Source organism: Rhagoletis pomonella, unplaced genomic scaffold, assembly GCF_013731165.1.
Source record: "Rhagoletis pomonella isolate Grant_MI unplaced genomic scaffold, Rhpom_1.0 Rhpom_scaffold_00003, whole genome shotgun sequence".
Taxonomy (NCBI): Eukaryota; Metazoa; Arthropoda; class Insecta; order Diptera; family Tephritidae; genus Rhagoletis; species Rhagoletis pomonella.
The window spans coordinates 74,564,328-74,581,586 of NW_023458557.1; the positions used below are offsets into that span (position 1 = coordinate 74,564,328).

The 17,259-nt window shown below is 34.7% G+C and overlaps 2 protein-coding genes across 2 annotated transcripts in view; both read left to right on the forward strand.

Annotated features, from left to right (window-relative positions):
* The window catches only part of LOC118735518 (thrombospondin type-1 domain-containing protein 4), a 187,419-nt gene that overhangs the window by 61,428 nt on the left and 108,732 nt on the right, over positions 1 to 17,259 (forward strand). The window contains exon 4 of the mRNA XM_036465313.1: positions 4,753 to 5,471. Coding sequence (XP_036321206.1) covers positions 4,753 to 5,471 — 719 coding nt within the window. The remainder of the gene's footprint in view (positions 1 to 4,752; positions 5,472 to 17,259) is intronic.
* LOC118735520 lies at positions 13,080 to 14,145 on the forward strand. Its single transcript, XM_036465318.1, has 2 exons — positions 13,080 to 13,215; positions 13,299 to 14,145. The coding sequence occupies exons 1-2, from the start codon at positions 13,165 to 13,167 to the stop codon at positions 13,986 to 13,988; spliced, it is 741 nt and encodes a 246-aa protein (XP_036321211.1). The 5' UTR covers positions 13,080 to 13,164; the 3' UTR covers positions 13,989 to 14,145.

Sequence of the window (17,259 nt, forward strand, 5' to 3'; positions counted from 1 at the left end):
AAAACTGCGATATTTTAGTAACTACTGAAGATAATTCACTCAAAATTAATATTTACAACAATTTTTAGACGACAACTAAGAGTGTCATAAATTTTTGGAAAATGGGCGGAGCCACGCCCACTTATGGTTCCATGTGTATATCTCGGTAACCGCTGCACTAATTTCTTCCAAACTTGGCACAGTTGTTGGCCTGGGTACAGCATAAAAAATCGCCCAAAATTTTTAATATCGGACGATAACCACGCCCACATCCCATATAACGGTAATTTAGAGAAATACAAAATCTTCGATAAATCAGTAAATATTGAAGCTAATTTATTCAAAATTGATGCTTGCAACAATTCTTTCCCATGAAATACGTTAATGGTAAAATTTTGGAAAAAGGGCGTGGCACCGCCCACTTATGATCACATATATATATCTCGGTAACCGTTCCACCAATTTGTACCAAACTCGGTGTGGTTATTGTGCTTGCCGCATATAAGCAAAACTTTGAAAATTATTGAAATCGGACTAAAATTACGGCCGCTTTTCATATAACGGTAAATTTCAGAAATGCTTGAAACTTCAATATTTCGAAATTTAAGGACGCTAATTTACTCAAAATTGATACACCCCGGCTTACCATCAAGCGGTAGGTTTCGGAAAGGTGAAAAAACATATATTTAATACTTGCGCCGGGTATTAAATGTTCGGCTCTGCCCGAACTTAGACTTTTTTACTTGTTTTTTTAATTATGTATGTACATAAGAGAGGTTTTGTTTGCACTTCTTTTTCTAAAATTACCCAATTTTTTGGTTTTCAAATGTTTCTTGAAGCTGTAATAGAGGTTGATAGTTAGCGCAAGGCTGTGCAGATGATTGAGAAATTGATGAACATAAATATACATACATTAACGGTTCCAAAATAGACGAACGAATAACCGCTGCAATTTACTACTCTGAAGCTGGATGTCCAGTGAAGTATATTTATTAATGTTGCTCAAAAATACAAAGGCAAATCAACTTTTTGCAATTTTCTTGCGGGCATATGTTTTAAGCTAAAATTTTGGCAACAAGAAAATGCTGCAGAAAATAAATCCGCCGAGTTAGCGAATAAAAATTTATATTGACATTTCAGCGGCAATTAAGACTCCATTTTGATATAAATGGTGGTTTCTTTTTAAAAATTCAAAGAAAATTACAAAAAGTAATTTTTTCGGTTTATTCGAAACTCTGAGGATGCATTCGATACTCGTCGATCACGGTCCCACCTGCACAAGTAAAGTCAAAAAGTTCTTGAAGACCTATTCATTTCTCTAATTATAAATTTTTTATATTTTTATTTACTCATTTTTGCTTGATTTTTGTAACAAAATTTTACAAAAACAATAAGCACTTGGCGGTTGTGGTTTCATACATGTACATACTTATTTATGTACTTATTTCATTTGACCTTCTCCTACATAATTATCGAACTCTAAAAGAATTCTTGCAATGTGCGCAATGGCCTCAAAAATTTTTGAACTGTGAAAAAATAGCCGAATTTGATCGAACTTTTCCCATGGGTGTGTCGTCAATCAGCATATGAACGTTTGTACGTGTGTATATGTATAAACGTTTTTCAGTTTTCAGCCTAAGCAAAACAACAACAATAATATAGAGAACATTATGATAAAAATCAGTTCTAACGCGCCTTGCTCGTCTTCAATTGTACGCAACAGTAAATGCAACAAAAATAGGTACCTACTTACTACAAAAAGAAAAAAAAACGAACGAAATAAATAGAAATAAAAAATGCTAATCAATTTGCGGCTAAAATTTAATGTGAGCGAACTCGAGCAACAAGTAATTTACATGTCATTTGACCTTCACAATTACGAATTACTAACAAAAAAAAAAAAGCAACGAAATTTTTTGTTATTATGGACATACATACATACATACATGTGGCGACATTTCGTCACCAAGATTCAATGATCCATCAAATTTGTTCCAAATTTTGATAATCACTGTCAACGCAACCAACTGGCTGTAATGTACGCCAAACCCCTAAACGCTGATATCCATCCAGTGCTTACTCGCTCTTGTAAGTACTCGTACATATGTATGTATGCAAGCGTTTCAATGATGACTTCTGTTGTTGCGTTTTAATGAATGTACTTCCGTTTATCATTAAGATGCTCTAAACTTGTCGAATCCAAGCAGATGTATGGATGATGAACTTTCAGCGCTGATTGAAGAGCGATGAGTAAAGAGCGCTACTGATGAGCGTGGATTCTAATGATGTTAGATGTCGGCACTAATTCAACTAAATAAAGTCATGTAGTCTACTATGAATAAAAGAATACAGTTGCGGGCATATGTACAGAACCAACAGGAAATTCGTTGATCCCTCTCCAAGTTATCAAAAACGGGAAATATTCATTTAAGTTCTACTATGAATAAAAGAATACAGTTGCGGGCATATGTACAGAACCAACAGGAAATTCGTTGATCCCTCTCCAAGTTATCAAAAACGGGAAATATTCATTTAAGTTCTTGGAAGGGAACTCAGCGCCGAACAGGCATCTGTTATTTTCTGGCATTACAGTTACATATTTACTTTTATTTTAGACAGTCAAAAAAAAGGCAGCTAAAAAATTAAATGGCGTTGAACCCGACATATTCCCCCAAATTCGGCACATAAAGCACAAAATGTCGTAAAATATTCCTAAACGTCATGAAAGATCAAAAAGTCGCAAAAAAAAGTACCGATAAGAATAAAAGTCCCAAGAAAATCTTGAAAGCTCTCGAAAAAATCTCCAAAACTTTCGTTCGAGTAGATCGCTTTCGGAAGCCTCAGAAAAGTTACAATGCGACTAAGTTGATCACAAAGCGTCCACGGAAAGGTCGTAGACTTGAACATAATTTCAGATGATCTGCGATAGAAAGACTATAACGCTTTATTACTCTGTTTTAAAACCAAGTGATCCCTGACAGTTTCAGAGAGGAGCGAAGGACATCGAGATTTAAGACTAACTCACGGTTTTTTCCACAGATGGCTCTAAATTAAATGATAGAGTAGACATCTCACTAAACCCCAACCTGCCTTTGCCTGATCACTGCAGTATTTTCAATCAAAATTAACAGCAATTACCGATCCTAATAGTTGGCCATAAACACTGCACGTGCTATGTGGTCCATTGTAGTCTATTTGACATGATACCAATACAGTGAAATAGCACCAGCTATAAGGTATGTAGTTTTAGTCTGCATAAGTAGCCCAATTGAGCAAGCTTCGCAATAACTGCGTTATAAGCGCATATTTTGTGTCTAAAGCCACAGAAACATTCCGTGTAATCGCGCAGCAGACCAGCTAGCCCAAAAGAGAACCAAACTACTCACTCTGAAAGTATCAACATACGGATGTTATCTACTAAATAGCGGTGTAGGCAGAGGAATTCAAACCTACAAATTCGCCCTAACCCCCAGCCTATTTATGTTCATCTGAGCACTGTAATGTCTTATGAGCTGTATGGACAGTGAATGAAATAACTTCACAATGCACTAGATGTGTAGGTCTGGGTAGAAAACTTCACCGTGGACGATCTAGCCAGGAAGGATATCAAAATATTCACTGTGCCTATGAGGCAGGCGACTCACTATACTGCTGGAAATAGAAGTATTCGGCCCCTATCTAAACAGTGGGGTATGTGGAGTGGTTTGAACCAACAAACTCTCACGAACCATCAGCATATTTACGTCTATCAGATCGCTCTAGCGCCTTCTAACCAGAACCGCTAGCAATAGCAGAAGCAGCTTTTTGGCGCAACAAATATGCCATATCAATATAGATTTACTGATATCTATTCTGACAGATAAGTTTACATAATATCCTAAGAGCCATTTAGCACCAGCTCCGAAGGTACATATGTAGCTAAGGAACGAACGGCGAACGAACTGAATTTGCTATGCACTACATACTTACGTAGTCTGGACCTCAGGTTATATGTAGTATGGAAAAAAACCGAACTCTTAGGCTAGCTCTTTCTATGAGGCAGGAATTCCACTACCCTGCTATATGTATCGACTTAGATTCAGTCAAATAACAGACGTTACAAATAGCAGATAAGACTCGTAGCCGAAATCTGGTTAACACAAAATCACCTCAAGCAACCATCAATCATATAACATGTCATCGAGTCTAGTATACCAGCAAGCTTTAGCTCTGTGTGCGTCCATATAAAATCTAAAAAAAAACTTAAACCACTTTTGCCAATATCATGGGTTTAATGAAACTTGTAAAACGGTTTAATTCGGCGATGCGGACCACCTTGCTAAGGAGAAGAGTTTTCTCAAGCTTTCTATCCACTTTTTAAAGACGATACAAGCCGAACTCCTCCCTGCCAACAACTGGCTCGGTTTCAGAGAAAGCTATGAGAGAAACCGGCTGATAGCTCTCTGCTCAGTAGGATGTCTAAAAGCTTAAACAGACGGCAGCGTTGATCCGGATTAACTCGGACTTAATCCAGATCAACTTTAGTTAATTTCCGAGTTAATCTGGATCAACGCTGCCACCTGTTAATGCTTTAAGACTGTCTGGATGTAAAAAGCCATCTTAACCGTGAAAGCAGTAGAAAACTAAGTCTGAGATAAGCAGTGATTTCGTCAAAATTTAACAATATTTATTTATCTCTATTTTACTGTATCATATCAAAGTGCTTTAGCAAAAAAATCCGATTACAGTTAAGAACTCTATCAATTATCGAAAAGAATTTCCTTTTCTTTACAGAAACACCAAGAATGGCTAAAACAACGAAATCAACAGAAAAACAATCGGCTCGCGGTGGCTATCAATTATCCGAAATCCAACTACGAACGTGCCAATTTATGGCGTCATCCCAAGCAAAGCGCAGCATCTACAGAAAATCTAAGCATAAACGAAGTTTATCCAGAAAATGAGGCTAACGAAAATGAGGATCTGACATCAACCACAACCACGCCGACAATCTCGACATTGTTGGTAACAACAACAATACCATTAGAAACAACATCATCTCGACCCACGTCACAGCCCGAAGAACAAACAGTATTATCGGCTACGTCCAACACAATCGCGGTTACGTGGGCTTCTCCAACAACACAGCGCGCGACAACAGAGTCGCGGCCTATTCAGATATCTGAGCAGAGTGTGGGTGTGCCCGAAGCGCCTATTATTAGTAGTGAGGCTGTAACGAAAGCACCTAAAATCAGTGTTCCGAAGACGACTATGTTAGGAACAACAAGTACAACAACAGAATTGACGTTAAGCAGCTCGACTAGCAAGCCAAATGTTGTTGAAAATTCAGATTTGGCAACAAACGTAAGCTCAGTATTACCTACGACAAAGCGAGAGCACTCGGGTTCACGCCAGCGTGCCTATCCACGTTGGGGTAATTGGGGCAAGTGGAATGAATGCTCGCGCAGTTGTGGCGGTGGTGTAAGCTTTCAGCAGCGGAAATGTATAAATCGGTGAGTTTGAAGGCATTTGGGTCATAAATACGAGAACCGGAGTTAACTGAGCTCTGGATCTGCATCCTTAGCTATGAGCATAAAAAAGTGCTAAAAAAGACGCCACTCTGTTTTATCGAAAAAAAAACTGATTTCTTTCTTTCCCGTTTAGCAATAAAATAAGAACCACGCTTCTAGAACTAAAAGGCAAAAGCAAGTAAAATAAAGCAGTATGTAATTTAGAAGCTTGCAAATTTTGGTTGATGAAAAAAATAGTACACAAGAAGGGTTTAAGGGAAGTGTTACTATTTTTTCAAAATTGCTATTTTGAAAGATTAGGCGCAATTTCAAGTAAAATAAGGCCATAATTGGCACGCAGATTTTTTTTTTTAAGTGATACTCCTTAATCGAGTTCGGAGATGTTTGCATAAAAGATAAATATAACGATAACGATAAAGACAAGGATAAAGCTAAAGAAGATAGAGATAATAATAGAGATAGAGATAAAAATAAAGATAACGATAAAGATAAAGAAAATGATATATATAAACATGAAGATGGAAGGGAGATGGTTATGATAAAGAAAACTATAAGGATTAAGATAAAAATTCCAATCATTCGAAGAAATTAACGGTACGCTTAAACTTTCGTATGAGAATTGAAGACGATTTTGTTTTTAACCAACTTCAAAAAGAGGAAAAGGTTATCGGTTCGTCGGAATATATATTTTTTTTATTGTATGTATCTTACCGCATATCTATGGACCACGTAAACCGATTTCTATAACCGTTTTTTTAAAGGAAATGTGGTACCCTAGAGGTGGTCCCATACTAGTTTGGTTTAGATCCGATCATTGGATCTTGAAGAAATCAACGATAATCTTAAATTTTGATATGTGAATTGAAGTTGGTTTTGTTTTTTGCTTAAAAATTACTTGTTTACTGAAAAATTTATATATGTAATACGCGTAGGAATTTTTGGTTCAGATCTGCACCGTTCGTTCGATTTTCTTAAATTAGGTGTCACATTAAAAGGCTTGGATTGCAGATATGTAATAGAGTTTTACTTTTTTGACAAGAGTTGCCATCTTTTAAAAAATAATATTCAAATTATCTAAAAAAAATCCAATATTATACAAGATGGGTATCAATGGAAATGGGTTCGAAAATATTTCTTTCTTAACTTGACTTTAAGAGGGTTGCCACCTATTTAAAAAATCAAATTAAATTTGAATTAAGGAAATTAATTAGGAAAAAAATATTTCAACATATAGGTGCCAAACGAAAGGGTGCTCAGAAGGTAGTAGGTTAAAAATTTGTTTAAGTGGGTTGCCACCTGCTTCAAATGTCGAATTTAATTAACTTTTCCAAAAGATATATGGAATGTCAAAATATGGAAGTCAAACGAAAGAGTGTTAAGAAGTCTTTAGTTTAAACATTAAGAATATTTTTGAGTGAATTTTAACCAAATTCGCTTCGAACTCAAATTGAACTTTGTAGAAGTTTACTCGAAAGTAAATTGTATAACCTAATTTTTGAAACTTTTTATCGGTACAGGGTGATTTCAAATTAAGTTAATTTAAATAATATTGAAAACCTATTATGCGAAACGGCTGCACGGATTTTGAAGAAAGATGACACTCGAATCGCTTATACCTTACTAATATTTGGAATAGTTTATAGGTTTTTCAAATTCTATCTTGGGCGTTTTAACGCCGTGCGGGTTCACTAGTTACTTGGTTTTTTTTTTCATAGATATATGCCGTCGCGTCTCTTTAGTACAAACTTTGCTCCATTGATTTCTACAGCCCTAATGTAAATGTTTATACCTACATATGTATGCATATGTATGCAGTTGTCTATTATTATTTGTTCTCCTTAACCGCTCATTTTTCCAGTGAAAGCCTTCAATGGGTCACTTTTGTTTACTTATTTAATTTAAACGCTTGTTTTATTACTAAATACATTGTGGTTGAGGCAGTTTTATTTGAATTTAAAATTAAATAGGTGATATGCCACCCGGTTTGGAGAATTGGCACAGTTTCATATACATCTACATATATACATATCTGCAACATAAAAGTACATAGAAAGGTTTATAGCTATTTAAATATATGCAAATGCGAATGATTGCTATTCACCATTATTATTTCTCGATGTCATTAGCGCCGATGGCGCGTATATTATTTTAATATGTTCACACCAAAACTGACCGCAAAAACCACAACGGAGCGATATTTTTTTTATTGTCAGTTTGGCAATTCATCAAAGCCGTTGGCGTCTTGCAGATGCGTATAACCAGATGGACTTTCTTATTATATTATAAATTGCCTAAAGCTGTTAAAGGCTGCTCTCTTGAAGCGTATCGAAGAGTTTATTGGCTTTCTCGCAGCAGTTGAAACTTTTTTGTTGTCAGTTATGTGTGTATTGAAGTGGAAAATATTGATATTATAATTGCTAATCGATTGGTCAACATTCACAGAATATTATGTGTTAATTAGTTTGCAGAGAACGTCACTGTCGGCAAGCGATGTGATCTACCTGGTACTCACAACGCATTTGGAGGCACATACACCCAACACTTTTTTTACACGGTAGATATGTGCTTTGCTTAGAAAACCGAGCAAAACAAAAATCGTGTAAAAAATGTATGCGATGTATGGTAATTTAGGGGATATGTTCCACAATTTTAAAAAATCGCGCAGGCTTAAATAACTTCAAATATTTAAAAAAAAGCCGCGCAAAAAAAAATTATTATGTTATCCATACTGCTTAGTATATGTGTAGTATCGGTCATATCAATAGCTCCTAATTTCACTTATATTTATCTATTTATTTTAAAGAATTTTCAATTCAAATACAGTTCATTCTCTAACCAAATCCATATAATCCCAAGTTTGGGACTTTTTAAAAATCTACAACAAACTTTCAACAAAATTTTTAACTTTTTTCTGAGAAGTGTTAAAACTTTTTAACCAACTTCAAAAAATGAGAAAGTTATCAAATCGTCGGAATATATATTTTTTTATGTATGTTACCGCATAACTTTGGACCAGATTCGTGCTAGAACAAAAAGTTCATGTAAAAAGAATCACTCCAGCACCTTCGTCTTGACCTGCGGGCTGTGTCGACCCCACATCCCCTAATATTAAAAGCAGAGTATGTAATTAAAGTTGAACTTAAATTTTAAAATAGGTGGCAACTCTCCTACATGTAATTTAGAAATAAAATATCTTCAAAACAATTTAGATAGATATCTATATTGAATTAATTTATTAAACCAATTGCATAAATTGAATGAAACTTGGTAAACAGGTGGCAACTCTCTGCAAAATATTTTCAAACTACAACCTCTTTCGCCTGGCACCCATATCGGTATACATATTTAAATTTTCGAATGGCCTTAATTCAAATTGAATTTAATTTTTCAAACAGGTGGCAACCTTCCTACAGATAGTTTGGAAAAAAAGTTTTTTTAAAAGCTATTGATTCATATTCATATAGTAGTAATTCATTTACCTAAATGCGTACATTCAATTTAATTTTGCAAACAGGTCTGTCGATAGGTTTGGAATTTTATCTTTGAAACGTCGCATTTTTCTTTGAAATCGCTTCATTAGTTCTCGTGCAATAAGCGTTTTTGTTGAGCTCTAAAAATTACAACTATTTATGTACAACATTTGAGCATGGCATCCATACCGAAACGTAAGTCATATTCTACGTCAAAAAGTCCGTGGAAAAAATGAGTTGCGTGTATGTATATATTTGCCATATGTATGTACATAAGTATAAGTATACAAAAGTACATAGAAATGTATAAATTTTGTATCGAAAAACATAAAAGTGCGAAATGTAAAAGTACACTTGAAAATTTAATTGGCTGCAATTAGAAACAAAACAAATTCTAACAAATTTATTATTGATCATTAAACTTTTTACAGCGTTATTTTGTTTAGTGCATAAAAGTTAACTCATTGTGGAAAAATATTTCAACTGAATTAAGTTTATACTTATTAGTTTTTTTCGTACGATTGAAATTTATCATAATTGCTTTTCCTCATTTAAAGTATTTAAGCTGAATAATTCACTTAATTACAATATTTGGAAGCGTTAACAAATACTCGACTGGAAATCTTTCATTACGTCAAGCGTTTGATACCCCATACAGTGCAGTTAGCGAATGTTTCCTATAGGGATGAAACGATATCATGCAGTAGAGAGCTGCAAAACTATCGATGGTTGCACCATTCGATATTTTTGATAGTTTTGGGCCTCACCATTCGATATTATGGATACTATCGGTAAAAGAAAAATATAACATCCTTACTATTTATATTGAATATGGTAATATTAGTAGAAAAAACAGAAATGTTGGTTTTAATCAACATTTTAGTGAGCTTTATTAAAAGGAACAAAATTTGTTATTTTAAGCAACCAAAAAAAAAAACGTTGCAAGTGTAAATTTAAACTATTAACAAAAACGAGGAAAATTCGAATTTTTCAGGTCATCAAAATTTTGAGTTTTTAATTAGATTTCTTAGAAAAATCTTGAGTAGGCTCTTTTGTAGTCCATTTAGTTTTAGTAAAAATTCCAGGTTTGAAGTAACTAGCGCTTACTGTGGATTTTTTGCAGTTTTTTGTTTCCGATAGTATCGCGATACTGGCTACCATTCATCGATAGTGGTGTCAAATTGAAACTAGTGATACTATCGATAGTGCCATCGATAGTTTTGCATCTCTATCATGCAGGTATCGATACCTTTACTTGGAATTAGAATCAAAGGAAAGTAAAATATCGGATCTAAAGTATCGGTACTTTTGGCTATGTTGATATTCTGTATGAGCTGTATTAAATTAAATTTGTTTCATCCTAAACTCCGAATAATAAAAGTTAATAATGTAAGAACTACAAATAAATAAAACAACATAACATAGTAAAACTATATCGTTGACGTTATTGCAAAACCGCCCATGAGATTTGGTAAATGATATTTAACAGAGATAATACCTTGGAAAAGTTTACAACAAGTTAATCTCGTTTAACTTGAACGCTTGCAAATAAATTTTCGTTCAGAATTTTCACCATGAAAATCTAAAAATTTTGGAGAACGCATAGTACCATCGGATATCCCGTACAAAAATCTATTGAAATCATAGTTTTCGAATTATTTTTCCAATTTTCTGTCTAATTCTCAGCTAGTCGAAAAGTAGCTTGTTTTGCACCGCTCAGCGCGCTTGGAACATTTGACGAGAATTGCCTCATATGTTTGCTGTTCGTACATCAAGGAACTCATTTTCTATGTCGCAAGAATACAAAAATAATTTCAGTTTACATTGTTTTAAAAAAGTTTATTACTAGTGAAAAAAAGAAATTAATTTTAAAGGTGATTAAGTGAAAAATCACCTTGACCTTAAGACCGACCTTCAAACGAAAAATCTTTGCATTTTTACTCTTTTGACTTTAATGAACTTAAAAAAGATAAAAATATTTTAAATAGAGTTTTTGGTTTTTGCGACCATGAAAACGGATTCCCTACCACAAAAAGCTTGGTAGAGATAATCACATTTGGCGCTAAAAAAATTCTTTCCAATATGGTTAAATTTGTTACCTTCTTTATTTTTCACTTGCGCCAAATAATTGATATGGTTAAAATAAACGTGAAAAGTTCTATCCAGCCGCATTTTTGGGTTTTCCATTGCTTAATGCTTGGTATTCTAAACTTCTTACAAATGACACAAATGAGTCAGCCATAACAACGAATATTTAGTAGTACGAAAAAGTTTAAGTTTTAGTACTAATATAACTAGGAACAGTTGAGTGACCAAAATTACCCATCACTAAAGGAGCCGACTTTTCATGAGGGGGCGAGAAAACTGTGTTTATTACAAAAACTCTTATTATTGAATTATGAAGAGTAATGACAAAGCTCTTCGTTTTCTTGTTTTTTGGTGTTTCTCTTACAAAATGAATTCTCGATAATTCACATCCTCCCCTGATGCGCTACTACTTTTGTTCTCCACTTTTAAACGCTCTTTTAGTTTTAACCCTTGCACAAGCGGGTGACCCACTTGGCCAAATCGTTTGTGATGTGGCAATTGAGACCTATTTTCAGTTGAATTTTCAAAGTTTAGTAAACCAGTAAATACTTGCATATTGTACTCAACTATTCACAACCTTAGGATTGCTCTATACCGAAAAAGCGCTCAAAGCTTCCCATGTATTTTATATGGGGAAAAACAAGTTTTTGTAGATACCAATTCGATCGGACAACTTCGTTTTTATAAGCTTTTTTCTTCACTAGACTTCCAACAATAGTACCCAATTGTTTATTTAACCACTTTCTAATTTTAACTATTTTTTATAGAAGCCCTAATAACCTCAAAAGGGGCCCCATTGCGCTTTTAGCGACCTCTAAAGATTTTTTAATTTCAAAATAAAAAACAAGAGTATATTTTTTTTCGGTATAGAGCAATCCTAAGGGATAAGAGTATTAAAATTCCGACTTTAATTTTTTTCGACCACCCTATTGTACACTCAAAATATACAAAAATGATCAGTAGGTACTTGGTAGAGATACACGAGTATATACTTCTAAGTTCCGATGCCGGACCGTCACTCTCTCTGGTGAGAGGGGCATAGAGACTGTGCCACTGTCCGCCTGAGCAAAAGCTGCTACATTGAAAACTCAAAAATGGATTGTAACTAGTCTTTACTTTAGATAAAAAAGGACGAAAACACAGTCATCTGGAAAAAGTACTCGTACACAAAGAACATAAAGATAGATCCGTAATAATGTTCAAGTAGAGGAAGGCGACTTTTAATGCCTACTCTTTGTGTTAAGAGTTTGAGAAGCTCTCGTATATCATCTACAAGGTCAAGGAAGACAATGGGCCTCATGCATAAAAAGTGACTCAGACTTAGACTAAATTTTTGCATTGCTGAAGTGCGTTGAAGCTGAAGCATTTGTACTGAAACTCGGGTCTGAGCTTAAGCTCGATTTTTAAGCGTGAGGCTTTATGAGGTTTCAACTTCAGGTTCTTTGAACCTAACTTTACTTGTTGACATTATTCAGAGAAAGTACTTGAGCCATAAAAAAGATAATCTACTATTCTCGAGGTGGCACTAAACTGTCTTTCAGCTTCTGTCTTTGTGCCAATGAACTCATTTATGTATATACATTTCCGATTTTATACAGTGTAACTTCAGTAAAGGACAAGGGGATTTTTAATGATCGAGTATAAATTGTTTACATAAAGACGTGCTTACATACATGCATATAAGTATATGTAGATAGGAAAAAAATGATGACCATCACAACAAAGTCAATAGCAGACGCTACGTGAAATCCCCAAAAACTTACAAATTTACAGCCTGAGAAGTTATAGCCACATAAATATGTAAATTAGCAAGAAAAGAAATAAACAAACAGAGCACAAACAATAAAAATAAGAGCGCTAGCCAAGCTTTCGCGAATAAAGAGTTTGACAGAACAAACATACTTAGGTAGATATATTGTGAGGTACCTTTTTCTGCTTTTTATATTTTCACAGTAGCGAAAAAGCATAAAAATAAAAGTAAAATTTATAGCCGACGGCCCTATGCTGTTATGGGTATAAATAGAGGCGGCGGCTGCGCATTCGATTGTGAGTCTCAATTGAGCCGGTCAAGTGTACGGACGTATTTAGTTTAGATACAAAATAAAAGTTAAAAAAAAATGACGAAATTTTTCATTGCTGCTCTACTCTGTGTTGCTGCGTGTGCGCAGGTGAGTTTAAGCACACAGTTTTCAAAAGTACAAAAGAAAATAATAGCAAACATACTACGCTTCTTTCTTCCTCTACTCAATAGTTGTCCACCGCTGCTAGCATTGCCGAAGCGATCGATATCGATCTGCGCGAAAACTTAAGTAGCTACAACAAAATCCTGCCCGAAGTCGACGCAGCACACAAAGCCGATTTGGAAAAGCTGATCACGCAGACAGAGACTGCGCTCAAGGAGACCGACCCCAAGGAGAAGAACAAAATTTTGGATGCTCTACATGGCGCTTTCCCCGAAGAATTCAATCAGTATTTGAGCAAGAAATTGCAAGAACTCCATATTGATGCGGATATTCAACGTTCGCTCAGCTTCTATACTACGCTGTTGGAAAAGACTGAAGCCGGCGAATGGAAGCAGGATATTGAACAGGCTATCGCCAATTTGAACTCAATCACGAGCGAGACTGATGCTGCCAAGAAGGTCGAATTGTATGCACAATTCTCCAAGCAGCTCAAAACTGATTTCCAGGATTTCTTGAAGAAGCAAACTTTGCCACAGATTGAGCAGTCGTTGAGCGGTACTATTAAATTCTTTGATGGTTTGCTGGCGGAAGCTGATGCGCCGCACAAGAATGAAATCGCCGCCTTGAAGACGCAGGCTGAAGCTGGTTTGGCTGCCACCACCTTGGAGGAGAAGCAAAAGATTTACTATGAAATCACCAACCCAGCCGATAAAGAGCTCTTCAATTACCTGAAGGAAAAGTACATTGAGAAGAACTAAAGTGTTGGATGACTAATGAGTTTTGTATGATAGTATCGTAAATATAATTTATCTAATTGTTAATTAATGTGTGACGAAAAAAACGACGGACTAATGCAAAAGCGTTTGTGTGAAAATTAAAATGAATTGCAAATAAAAAGGAATATGCTAAATAAAATTAGTGTTGCGTTTATTGGTTTTTTAAACGATTTTTTATTAGATTATTTGCTAAGTTGCGTTGCCTTGTTAACTGCCATCCAGACAGGTGTTTCTGCATACAAAATAGGCTATTGTTGAGCTTAGGTCATTTGCAAATTAATTTCAATTAACATTTTTATAGTATTTTTTATTGGCGAATATCGAATTGTATACCTATCTACTAAATATGTTTTGTGTTACGGTTCTTAAAAAATAACATTTAATATACATACATACTTCGAAACGTAGCTTGCCTACTTTTAAAAAACTCCACCATTGAATAGTTTTACATAAATTTTATACATATTTGTTTACTCAATATTCACAACGGAAAATTTACATATTTTCTTCTGATTTGTTTTAATTAATGAATTAGTAATTAGTGAAAGCTAAGAACTAGAAATTAGTTAATAAATAAATAATAGTGTTTAAATAACTACAACTAAGGCTGCCAACAAAGGCGCACAGCATGGCGATGTCTGGCCGTACTCTGCATTCAGTCAAAGTAGAGACAATGGCAAACAATACTCCTATGATATGAGTCCTATTGTAGTTACGATAACCGGATTGTGCACTATTGTGAGCAGTGGGATGCGACAAAAATAGCATAAAGGGAGTTAGGCCTGTGCTCGGAAAGCTGTCGCACTAGGAATGCAAATGCTGCAAAACTGAGATAAATATATTCACCACAAGAAAAAAAGAGTCCTTTTCTTCAACGATTCTTAACTGAATGCTAATGCTTTTTCTCTATCGTCAAGTGCCAGACACTGCCAAGTTAAAGTGGAGAATAAAACCAAAGGAACGAAGGTTAAATAAAGAAAAAAAAAAACTTCTGCGATCCAACCACCTGCGATTAAAGTGAAACTTCCTTCAATAGCCAGTGTAGCATCGTCGCATCGTGTGATTACTAAGGCTATCTGCACACTTGTCGTCCAATCATAGTTGCGTTATCGTCTCGCCCTGAAATTTTGAGCCGAGTACATGCATTTCAAAGGAGATCTGCACACTTGTCGTTATCGGCTAGTTATCGGCAAATTGTAGAAGATGCAGAAACGAAAAAGTACGGCACTGTCGTTTTCTAATCGTTGTGCACGCATTGTTTGTTTACATTTTATGGAAAAATTAGTGAAAAAGTTAATATTTGCATAAAAATTAGTATTTTTGCATAAAATCTGTGGAAATTATTAAAAAGTGGATAATTGCATTAAAATTCAATAAAGGTGAGCGTTTTAACTATAAAATATGACGAAATTGTAAAAAGTCTCAGTGTGCATGCACAAAACACATATCAGGAAAAGAAAAGAAGAGATATTACCGAAATATTAGGTCTAGAATTGTTGCAGCCCAGTCTATATTTTAAAAATTGCAGGCTTTTTTTAAATATTTCGCGAAAATATCAACCAGAAAATACCTGCTCCAAGTGAATTTTTAGACGCCAAATGAATTGAAATATCACGACCGAATGTGCGAAAGTGTAGTCGTCATGTAATCGTTGCATCATGATTGTGACGATGAAGCAACTATGATTGGACGACCAATGTGCAGAAAGCCTAACAGCATCGTCGATTAGCAACAACAGCGAGTAATAACTCTGCTAAAAAATTGGCGTCGTCAATATCGGTGAACCATACATATATACAAATGTATACCTAAATGCTCAGAATGGAAAAAGAAATCAGAATGAAAAAGAAATTTAGCCGTGACTGTCTGTCCGTCCGTCCGTCTGTACACGCAATGACTCGATTAAAAATTGAGATATCTTAACGAAACCCGGTAATATATATTTTTTTGAAGTGAAACTTTTTACACGAGTTTGGAGATGGTGGCGTTAAATATTTTACACCAAGTCTTAAAATCTGTATCGTTCGTTCGACTTTCAAAAATTAGTCACATGAAAGGCCGTATCCTTCGGGTGTGCAAAATAGCTATAGTTCCATGAAAGGAGTTGCCACATGTTAGAAAATCGAATTCAAAATTTCTCTGCCGCAGAGGGTTGCGTTAAATATTTAACACCGAGTCATAAACTCTGTATCGTTCGTTCGATTTTCAAAAATGAGGTGTCAAATGAAAGGGCTCGACCTGTAGATGTGTAATATGATTTTCGTTTTTTAAAGGGTTGCCATATATACGAAAATCAATTTCAAATTATTTAGTAAAATAAATAAAGTATCCCAATATGGGTATCAAAAGAAATGGTTTTGAATAAAGATGCAGATGAAAATGAAGATGAAGATGAAAATGAAGACGGAGATGAAGATGAAGATGAAGATGGAGATTGAAGATGAAGATGAAGATGAAGATGAAGATGAAGATGAAGATGAAGATGAAAATGAAGATGAAGATGAAGATGAAGATGAAGATGAAGATGAAGATGAAGATGAAGATGAAGATGAAGATGAGGATGAAGATGAAGATGAAGATGAAGATGAAGATGAAGATGAAGATGAAGATGAAGATGAAGATAAAGATGAAGATGAAGATGAAGATGAAGATGAAGATGAAGATGAAGATGAGGATGAAGATGAAGATGAAGATGAAGATGAAGATGAAGATGAAGATGAAGATGAAGATGAAGATGAAGATGAAGATGAAGATGAAGGTAAATGTAATTAGACTGATATGTTCGACCTGTAATTCTCGCAGGAGATTTTAATGTCAACTTTTCGCTGGCCGAATCTGATGAACTGTCAAAATTTTTCAAAGGAAAATTTGCATTGAAAACTGTTAATGGTAGACTAGATCCAACAACCAAAGGAAGGACTACCACTGATGCAGTTTTTGCCAGAAATATTAATAATATTGAAATACAACATTTAATATCTTACTTTAGTTACCACAATCCACTAGTGAACATTGTAGATATGAATGTTTTATCAGCCGCAAACAATAATTATACTTAGCAGTAAAAAATTAAAGCTCGTTAAAAAAAATTTAAATAAATCTATTTTGTATATTAGAAAATATGCACATGTTTATCGCACATTTCTTGCTTTCTGGAATTTCCTCTATTAAGTTTAAGTTATTTTGTTGTAGTTATCTTCATGTGAACGTTTTTCTGATTATTTATGAAAAATATCTTCATTTTGAAGATATA